Raw genomic sequence first — 10,753 nt, 5'->3', positions numbered from 1 at the left:
CTGCATGTTGGAGGCCTTCGCTCACTTGAAGGAGAGCAGGTCTCAACTCAGATCTATAAGTAGTTCAACATTATCCTATGGGATCCCGGGCCCACGGTCTGCCTGAAGCATTCTTACCCATTGTGAGTGACCAGACACTGGCGCAATCCGAGCTTGCGGAATATATCCACGACAATTTCCATGGGCGTTTGGTCTGTCACTGTGAAAGGACTGAGGTCCAGGATGCTCCTGAGTTTGAGCATGGATGGGGAGCTTGGAGGCAGTGGAGGAGAGTGGTCAGTGAAATAAATAATTGAAGTGCTCACAATCCCATCCTGCTTCTTCCGGGCATTTTCTGGAAAAGGAAATATTTGATTAAATATCATCCCTCCTTTCCTTTTCTAAGTAGAAGAGCATATGCTTTTCTCTCTCTGACCACATTGGGATGACCTTAACAAAGGTCCATTCCTTCACTTCACCCACACCGTTTCACAAGGCATGTACCTAATGACCCAAGTAGAGGTGCAATGTTTCCATCCTATCTTTTAATAACTGTATCATTACCTCCAAGGACTCCAACATTTCACTCCAAGGATGAGATCTACTGCAGGTCACAAACCATGCTACAGTGCTTTGCCTAAACATCAAGGCTGCCACACATCTCAGCATTTTCCTCTGGCCAAAAGAATGGAAACTTTTAGAGAAAATACCTTTTCATGTCCAGAGATACCCACTGCTGCACACATTTCCCATTCAGAGGAAGTGCAGTGGGATAAGTGTTGTGTAAAGGCAAATTCTGGAGACCTTTAACTTGCCAGTTTTAAGAGTGATTAGATAATATGCTTTGTACTTTTACCATTCACTGATCTGGGTACCCTGCAGAGTAGCTAAAGTATTTTTTAAGAACTTTACCTGCTGGCTCAGACTCTGCACACATGAACTAGAGTTCAGACTAGAGAACAGCTCAGCATGGTCTTAAGTACTTGCCACTACTCAGATATTTACACTAGTGCATTACAGCTCTCCTCCTACACAGGCATTTTGGATGCCTGCTGTATCATAGCTGTGATTTGATATTTACATTACTAGACTCATTGGGAAGTGGCTGACTCGGTATCCAAAAAAAAMCCCAACAAAAAACAACAACAAAAAAACACAAACAAAGAAAACCCACACTGAATACCCTTCAGCAGGCTATCAAAAGCTAAATCCCATCCTGTAGCACACAACAATGCCTTACTGTGCTTATCTTGGGAAATAGGTTACTCTCAAGAAGTCCCTGGAGATTCAGAACACCACAAAACCAAGAAATCATGGTCATACCACAAAGCAGCCTGACGGAAGGAAACGCACATAATTACAATGCGACAGTGTGCTTTTTCTATATTTGCTTCCATATTGTCATAAACATTTAGCCAGATATTTATCAAGAGAACTTAAGAACAGTATCTGCATGCTCCAAAAGACTATATTGCACATGTCCTAAAACTGGCACCGAAAACCTACTTTAAAACAGAGAGGGAACAGCCAGAGCTGATTCACGGCTGCAGACAACTTAACTACAAAAGCTACTCTGGTACTGCCATGGGACGAAGCTAGCTCAGGACCAGAATTTCACATTGTCCCTACAGAAAGTTCTCAAGCTTGAACTGAGATGGTGCATTAAACCACGCGCTGGAGAACACACCACAGACTTCACACATGTTTAATAYCTTGAGATCATGCTATTCAAGAATCATGCATCTGCTTTTTCCCCCAAGGTAACTGCCACCCTCTTCTCTCCTGCTCCTTTGCACCAGTGTTCATGTGGCCCCAAGAAGAGTTGGAACAGTGAACAGATCTGCAGGAAGCTAACCCAGCAATGAGGAAAAACACATTTTTAGCTGAATCAGTTCTCCTATCCAGCTCACCACGGGGCTTGCACGAACCCTGCTTGGTGACTGCACAAGGAAGTGTTGACCAAGGTAAGTCCAGCTCTCCAAAGCTTTGTGTAGATGCTTGAGCCCAAGCTACTGCTGGATACAATCAATAAGGACTAAACAGGCAGGGTGTGTGGGGCTAGGTGCCCTTATGCCCAGTCCCAGTCTTCATTTCAGTGCAGACAGCTTTTAAAGGACTGAAATGCCCCTCAGCCCTAATGCACTCAGATGTTTCCTGACTCATCAACAAAAGAAATACCATTCCACATAAGCCAGCAAGAGCTACCATGATGAGAACTTGAGCTTGAGCTTCTGATGTTGGGAAACAGCAGTTGCAAGTTTCCAGGAAACACGAGAGCAAGAGGAACCTATAATGTGCTCTAAATTGTGATATGGCAAGGGCAGAAGTGTTGTTTCCAAGGAGCTCAACTCACATCACAGATGAAAACTGCATCCAAGTGATGACAGAACAGCGTTTCATCAAGTTCTGCCAGCACCACATACCACCTGCTTCAAAACAAACAATGCAGGGCACAAGTGAAATAAGTAAAACATTGGGCTGGCTTTCAGTGATGCAGAGAGAGGGAAGACTCTCCTTAAACATCAACATCTATATTTACAGGTTTGGCAGTGCCACCTCAAATGTGACCCAATATTCAGTACATACACCTAGTTTCCAACCAGACTTTTTTCTTGAATGCAATATAACAAGATTTGAGATATTAACAATTAAGAAAGCTTTCCATATCCACAAGACACAAAGACAAGGAGGCTTAGTTCTTGCTGAAAAGAAGTCTCATGCTCCACATTGGTGCCTTAAGGTTTATGAGTTCAGCAGAGCTGCACTAATTGCACTGTGGAAGTTGCACTGTCCTTCGCTCTCAGTGCTTGCAAACCCCACATTCCTGGGGGATGGGGATGCTTGCTTCAGTAAGCATATTCCCACCACTGTTGGGTGTTTGAATTTGTGAAGTTACAGCCTGTACCATTTAAGGCCTCTAAATGCACCACTCAACTACACAATATCTTGCCTCTCTTCACTTACCGATTGAAATGATGAGGTCTCTCCTGAGGACAAATCCAACAAGCCTTTGGGACTCCCGTGACACCACCACCGGGTAGCCACTGTACGTTGTTTCATTGATTATGGCCTCAACATCTTCTACTGTCATGCTGTCCTGAGTGATGACAGTCAGAGGAGGATCATTCCTCCGTGGCCTCATTACATCCATTGCAAGTGTCTTGTGAGAGAACTCTTCCTTGGCTTCCAAGAAAGGATAGCCATTGAGACGAATATGGGCATCATAAATGCCTTCCCGCCCAATAGCATCTGCCACCCACTTGCTGGTCATGGCTGCTGCCATCAGAGGAACTATGTATTCCAGTCCACCAGTGAGCTCAAACATAATGACCACCAGTGACACAGTCATTCGAGTCACTCCACCTACAAACAGAACACAGGAAGATAGACCACATTAACATGCTTCTAGGGATTTCCAGCCAGCAGAGCTGTTCCTGACATTTGCTACAGCTGTCCTCTGCCAAGCCATCAAGACAACCTCTTGTATTAGAAAACGGTTGTCCTATTGAACTCCTACCTAGGAAACAGGCATCACATTCAGTATTGCAACGGAAACCAAATGTGAACAAAACATGGTATTAAAACCAACTATCCTTTCTAGTATATTATGTCATGGGCTGGCTTCAGGGGCCCTCTTGCCACATGATTTTTGATGGGTCCTTCTCAGAACTCAGCATCCTTAAAAGACCACATGAATTTCAGTCAGGTAATGGGACACACCCCAGCATCACATGTCCTTTGATAGCAGATCTTCTGATCCACGAATGATGCATGTCTGTTCAAAACTTCCTGCTTAACACTATATAATAGCAATGCCAATTTGCTAGAAGGGTTATCCTGTTACTTAACATGAGAGAAAATTAACTCCAAAATTTGCTTCAAAAGAGTCTGCTCATGCCTTAAAAGGGCCTTACGCACACCTCCATAAACAGATTCACGAGCTTTGACTGCTCCTTAAATAAAAGTTTCTCCTAATACCATAAAGTAGTACCTTAAGAGTTAAATACGCTATTCTGTGAAGGAGAGGATTAGGAATTGCAGAGAAAGTGAAGTTCAGTCACATGCATTCAATTTCTCAACAGGAACTTTTGCCAAGCAGGAGTAGTGTTACCACACACAAAAAACAAACMAACCAACCAAAACCCCCACCAAACAGCACTTGAAAGAAGAGCTGCACTGTAAGATTAATGGCCAGAAGAAGTAGTAAAAAGACTTGAAAACCTACAGGAAAAATCTAAAGCCCCTTGCCAGTTTTTTGTTTGATCTATGGATTCAGAAGATTCCCCACTGAAACCTATCACATCCAGCGATAGGTTCATGCCAGAGAAAGGAGGCAGAAAGATGAGAAACACATTATATATACTACTACAAAGTCTCCTGTTCTTGAGATGAAGTCAGTTATTCCAGACTGCAAGAAGAGCAGCAGCATTTTAGTCTTTTCTACAGTTCTTTACCCTAGCCAACCAAGTCCAAAACTTGCACTTTGGATTTCAAAAGACATCGTGCTTACCTAGACATGCTGCAGCCCCAACCATTGCATAGAGGCCAGGAGTGATACAGTCAGCGCCTTGGCTGCACCAGCCACTGAAGATGACCCAGTCGTGGTGGTAAAATGCCAGCTGCTCCATTCCTACTCCTAGCAATCTGCCTGCAATAGCACCAACTGCCATGCTGGGGATGAAGAGACCTGAAGGGACCTATGAAAAAAAACACGTCAGTAAACATGGCATTTCTCAGGAAGGCAGCATTCAAAGACTAGTGACAGTTAAAAGTTCAAAACATGACTGTATTAGAGGTTATGCTAAAGTTAAAATTGATAAGGTTGCCTTGCTCCAACACCTCTTCTCTTCCTGCACTGAAAAGGTGGTGGGAGAGTATCACCTTGTATCCTTCAACTGACAAGGGAAAGCACTGGGCATGCCACTGTCCTTAATGAAACAATCCATGCTCTAAAGTCTCTGTAACAGTTTGAATTTACTTCTTTCTGAGCAGGAGAAATAGCCATACAGACCAGATTAGCGTAGAACAGAAGCAGCTTTTTTTTAAAAAGCTTATCTACTATGAAAGTATACCAAAGCCTCACCTGCACACCACTAACACTCCCCCTCCTTTCCAACCACATGACTACTTGTTGACTACATGCACAGTATTTTCCAGCTCTGCAGGTTTCACCTACTGGAAGTAGAATAATCCTTCTTTCCTGTCTGCAATTCAAATTCCACCTTGAAAGTGCAGGTGTCTAGAAATAGCATATACAGTACATGTCATACCCAGCAGCACCACTGTCGGCACATTTCACCACTGCATTTACTTCAGCCCTTTTCAGACTTTAAAAGCTCCTGTTTTTTGAAGTCAGAGAAACTTTTCTCCCCTCTGCCCCCTTTCATATATCACTTTTTGATACATCAACATAATCTTTCTAAGGTACTTGAGGACTGCCCTTGAACATCATGGGCCACACCATTGCAACAATGAGGTGCAAACCTGTAGGGCTGACTCACCTTTACTGGGAGATCCAGGCAAAAAGACTACAGGGAAGAAAAGGTGCTTAGCCCCTCCTGCTAATATCCCACTGAAGCAAAGGTCAGAGCTAGGCAGTATATTCACAGCCCAGGAGGCTGCAGCTGGACAAGTATGACCGACCAACGAACAGCTTTCATATAAGCAAGCATTTACAAACGAAGATCTCAAACCACTTTGTAATTAACTATTACATACATGGGGGAGTATCAAAAAGACGTAAGGAAAGGCAATCTAGAAGTGCTCAGTATTCAGAAAATTGAATGTGAAGCCCAGACATACCAGCTTCAGTTATTGCATTCGACAGCCACACTCAGGGTAAGGGGCTCCAGTGCCCTCAGAACAATCATGCTCTTAATATTATCCACTCAAAGCATACTTTTCACCTTTTTTGTCAAAGTTTTGGGAGGCAAACATGTCTGTTTATGGAGCAAATAAAGCTCCACTAGCATTCTTCTCATTCACTGCAGAAACCCTGAATCTGAGCTCCTCTACAGGCAATTCTCACCTTCATGCCAAAGGTGAAGATTGTGATGAAGACTTTCATTATAAGGGCCAAAGCCAGCTGCCACATGGCTGTGTAAACTCCTTGGCCAGCAGCTCGATCTGGCAGGTCATCCCCTTTGGTGCTGTTGAAATCATTCACATACTCGCAGAGCTTGGAAGAGTCCAAAATCCCACAGTCATTGAATAGCTCAGAAATCAGCTCGCTGGTGCTCATTCTGGTGTATTCATTGGGGAAGGCCAGAATAGCTGTGATTGCAGTCACTACAAACACCTCCAGCACTGGATATTTGCCAAGTTTGGTTGTCTTGCGTCGCCTGCACCAGGCAATGTTACTGCGAATGAAGAAAGCTCCCCAAAGCCCACCAAATATTCCCAAAAGGATGAATGGTATAAGCTCCAGAAGATGCCATGGCATGTGAAACTCCACATAAAAGAGAACCAGGCGGCTGTTCCCAAAAGGGTTGATGGAGCGCAGAGTAAACGCAGCTACCAGAGCAGCAAAGAAAGAGCGCCACAGCGTCTTAAGAGGAAAATAATAACTGACCTATAAAGGAAGGAAAAAGCAGATTCAGTCACTTCATCACTTGTCACTACATTGATTGCTGCCCAGTAACAAAACCACCACTGCACAAAGTATAAACAACTGAGACTGATGCTTACTGGCTATACACCCTCCTCTTTAGGCAGGTACCCAGGCTTGATTTTGAGCTCCATTCTTCATAGTTACAACGATCAGGATGGGCCTTGAGCTGTATACTTTCAATGCAACAAATGTCTTCTATGATCCCTGAAGTGCAGGTGTCTTAATCGCATAATACAAGGTGTTACAGATTAGCTATGAGCTGCATCCAGAGAACTCTGTCTGGCATGTTCTGCAAGGTGCAGGAGTGCCAAACAGCAGTGCTTGCCATAGCAGCTACTACAAGCTGAGCAAACTATTGCTCAGTTGAGCAAAACTGTCCTATTCCTTCTCCTCTCAGTTAATCCTGAAATAAGCAGCAGTGACCTGTTTCATGTCTGGGGCAAAACAATGGAATTAGAAGTTTCTTTGGAAGAAAAGGGGCTTAATAGGCTAGATAAAAGCTTATTTTGAGGTATACTGGGGACAGAGCGGTAAGGGAGACAGGAGACATGTGGAAAACATAACAGGCTATGAGTGTGAGTAGTCAGTGCTGAGTAGCATAGGCAGACTTGGGGGACAACAGATTTATTGCCAAGCTACAGATTGACATCCTCTGAAATAAGTATTCATGAGACTTAACCGAAGCCCCAGTAAGCTTTTAGGTTGCTTAGCAGACCCCTGTAAATCCATCAAGCAGCATTTAACTGGCTCTCCCTTCTATAACCAAGCTGTTATAAGCAGGCTGTATTTTTAAACCAGCAGAATCAGTTCTTGCAATAAAACAGCTTGCCAAGAGCTAATACAAAATGCTGTTACCTCTTCCAAGCTAAAGAGCACTCCTCCAATCGGTGCACCAAAAGCTACAGACACACCAGCAGCTGCAGCTGCTGATAAAACCTAAGAGAGAAACTGAAGTCAGTCAAAAGTTTTAGGGCTTCCCCCCAGCCTTCCCCTTTTTTGTTGATCTCCTTTACTTAAATATGTACAACTTTTATCTCCAGTGGGTGCAGAGTAAGCTAGTGCAATCTGTTTTAAAGACAGCAGGGGAAAAGACAGTGAGCTAAATCTCTTGGGAAAAGCACTGCAATCCACAAGCAGCTACAAAAATATTAGTGTTTAAACAGCCCCTCCTCCCCCTCAATTAGTAGAGCTGACATAGCTTGCAATTATCTTTGTTTCATCTCATCTCAGGCCATGCTTTCACCTTAGATAAAGCTTCATTAAAGCAGAAGAATGGCAATTTCGTCTCCTAGCACACACTGACTATTGCCATGTTTGTTTGTCTCACATTCATATCATTTCTTAGAATGTGGTGACAATGTGTAAGTAGAGACCCTGTGAAGCCCACCAAAACCCTGCTTGCCCACAAGGTGGATTCTGTCATTCCTGGTTTGCCAGAAGATAACTTGGCCAATGTGATACATGGCATCTCACAGTATTTGTTCTGCAGTGACTTGTTCAGGAAAAAAGCCTTAAAACGTTCTGAGGGAACACTTATGAGCTTCATGTGAGATGTTAGCTTTGTTCTTACACCGTGTCCATCACGATTGCAGTGTGTCCTCATAAGCAAAGTTCTTCAGTCTGTTCATATGGCCAGGTCCAAGTCCCTCAGACACTCCTGAGAGTTTATGGAAATATATGGCAAACACTAACAAGCCTTGTACAACTGGGCAAGTTAGCACCAATGAACGCTTCCATTACAAGTCAGGTAACTACCTATGCCAGGGGAATGATGTGGCRTCACCTTCTACTGAGACAGCTTTTACTTCAACTAAGCATTGTGCTGAGGCATATTGAGAACATGCCAAACAAGGAACAATTTACATTCAGGGCAAAACACCAAACCCATCAGTCTCCCGTCTCACTATCTCAACAGTCTGATAACAGTCTCAATAGTCTAATGGCATCACAGTCTCATTTTACCTCTCTGCGCTTTGCTTCATTCTTCCTGTATTTGGTGAAGAGATGACATAAGATGTTCCCACAGCAACAGGCAACGTGCACCAGGGGGCCCTCTTTTCCCAGGCTCAGGCCAGAGGACACCGCCAACACTAAGGTGATGGTTTTGATGATCAGCGTCCACTTGCCCAGGTAGCCTCTAATGATGAAACCACTTAAGATAGTTTTGATCTGGAAGTCAAACACACAAAGTTCTACAGGCTTTCATTCAAGCCCTGATCAGGGCTCTTTTTTTATTATGTGCTCCCAACACCTGCCTTCAACTTTCCCCCACTGTTGGAAAGGGGCTCTGAAAGCTATCAAAAGCAACATACAGTTGGCTCTATATTCAAAGGCTGAAACAACTATTTGAGCCCTTCCTTTGGGGTTACTATCCCTACTGAAAGATAATCTGACACCAGCTTTTGTAGCTCTTACACAAATTGTGCGCTTTTCTTGTACCTCCTGCAGTAAATGCTAATATATACTACTTTTTTAAAGGGATTACGTGGAGACTTAAGATACTAGATATGTTTCTGTGATAAGGTTTGAAATAAAGCATAAATTAAACCACTGCATATCTCGAGTGCAAGAAAGTGTTATTCCACAGCAGACACAAGTAATCTTTGGATGGTGGATCCCTACCCCAAGTTAAAGAAACACTTTTGCTCAATCTCACTCACCTCTGGGATTCCTGAGCCACAGGCATAAGGAGCAAACCCCTTTACAAGTAACACAGCAAGAAGGGAGAATAACAAGGCCCAGATAACATACATGAAGTAGTTGAGAATATATGCAAACGCCCCCTGAAATGCAGAGAAAGTGCCCCAATTTAGATAGTTTCAACGAAGATCACATCAAACTTGTGTACTGAAGGAAGTGCAATCAACACAAATAGCAGGTAATCTCATCATCAGTCAAAAATGAAAGGAACCACAAGCAGTTGTGGCTTCAAGGACAAGTTAGGCTTGTTGGGTTGGGGGTACGAACTAATCATATTTCCAGACAGCATTACATAAAATGGTAAACAAAGTATACCAATATTGTCCCAGTCAAGCAGGCTTTCCATCGGCTAGAGTTGCCAGAAACACAAGACTTAAGCTAGTTCAGAATTGCTCTAAAAGTGTTCAGGGGCAAAATATCCTCCAAGCAGTATGTCTCAAACATATGAGCAAACCAATACTTTTTATGTGTATCAAGCTGTTGCCTCCCCCCTGAGGACAACACAGAAGAAACTTGTTTGAGCTTATTTACGCCCTTGGAAGACCTCAGCAACGGATACCAAACCGCTGACACACCTAGAATTTGCACTTCTGGCATATATATACAGATCACTACTAACAGACAATGCATGGTAGGGGAAACAGTACATTCAGCAGCAAAACCAGTTGTAAGTATACATCACCTCCCCATGGCCAATCATAAGCTGTGACCAGCTCTTCCACTCTGGACACTTGTCTCTGTCTGTAAACGTTATGTTAGATTTCCAACAGCAGTGCTCATGGTTAAACCAGAAGCCTGCCAGACACACTCCTTCTTTCAGATCTGTCATCCAGTGAGCAGAGATGTCTATCAGACCAGCTAATGAACCTATTAGAGGGGGAAAAAAAGATTAAAAATTAATAACCATCTCATGCAGACATATATCCAAATGTTACAGTTTGCTCTAAACATTTTTGATTCACCTACCAACAAATAGAGCAGTAGTGCTATTTTTGCGTACAATTTACTTTTCTCCTTTAGAGAAATAAAGGGAAGGCTTATGCAAGTACATATTGAAAAAAGTTAGAAAACTAAGCATGCCTAATAATATTTCAAAGGTTGACCCTCACAAATTGCATTAAAACCCACCCTAAGTCACTAGAAATTAATTCTTCTCAATTACACTGAAAGGCCACTTATTAAATATAACATGGCAAGTAGTCTGAGAAGCAGAAAGGGATTTACCACATTTCAGGGGAATACAGACAAAACACATTACTGTCTCCAGCACAAAAACACTAATCCAAGAGTTAAACTAACAGCACTGAGACTGTGACAGGAATAACATTGAATTTTGAGAAACATTTCCAACCCCAATTAAAAAAAAACAAAAAAAACACCATCACACACACGGGAAAGAGTCACAACTGCGCCAAGTGAAACAAATCAGAGTAAGAAAAGTTCAGATTTTAAAAGAAGGAACTT

At 42.9% G+C, this 10,753-nt stretch overlaps 1 protein-coding gene across 15 annotated transcripts in view; it reads right to left on the bottom strand.

The window, feature by feature from the left end:
- LOC112969160 (H(+)/Cl(-) exchange transporter 5) overlaps window positions 1-10,753 on the bottom strand; it is a 53,641-nt gene that overhangs the window by 2,898 nt on the left and 39,990 nt on the right. For 13 of the 15 annotated variants that reach the window (XM_026072164.1, XM_026072166.1, XM_026072165.1 and 10 more), the window contains 8 exons: window positions 9,972-10,156; window positions 9,250-9,372; window positions 8,552-8,758; window positions 7,445-7,525; window positions 6,008-6,550; window positions 4,490-4,676; window positions 2,944-3,342; window positions 118-334 (listed from right to left, as the gene is read on the bottom strand). In XM_026072164.1, coding sequence (XP_025927949.1) covers window positions 118-334; window positions 2,944-3,342; window positions 4,490-4,676; window positions 6,008-6,550; window positions 7,445-7,525; window positions 8,552-8,758; window positions 9,250-9,372; window positions 9,972-10,156 — 1,942 coding nt within the window. Of the gene's footprint in view, window positions 1-117; window positions 335-1,219; window positions 1,316-1,693; window positions 1,830-2,943; window positions 3,343-4,489; window positions 4,677-6,007; window positions 6,551-7,444; window positions 7,526-8,551; window positions 8,759-9,249; window positions 9,373-9,971; window positions 10,157-10,753 lie in introns of those variants that run through there. The other 2 variants (XR_003254591.1, XM_026072170.1) reach the window with 2 other exon arrangements.

Source organism: Apteryx rowi, unplaced genomic scaffold, assembly GCF_003343035.1.
Source record: "Apteryx rowi isolate R43461 unplaced genomic scaffold, aptRow1 scaffold_338, whole genome shotgun sequence".
Lineage (NCBI taxonomy): Eukaryota > Metazoa > Chordata > Aves > Apterygiformes > Apterygidae > Apteryx > Apteryx rowi.
The sequence above is the reverse complement of the archived record's forward strand: the minus strand, read 5'-3'. Positions and strand labels throughout refer to the sequence as shown.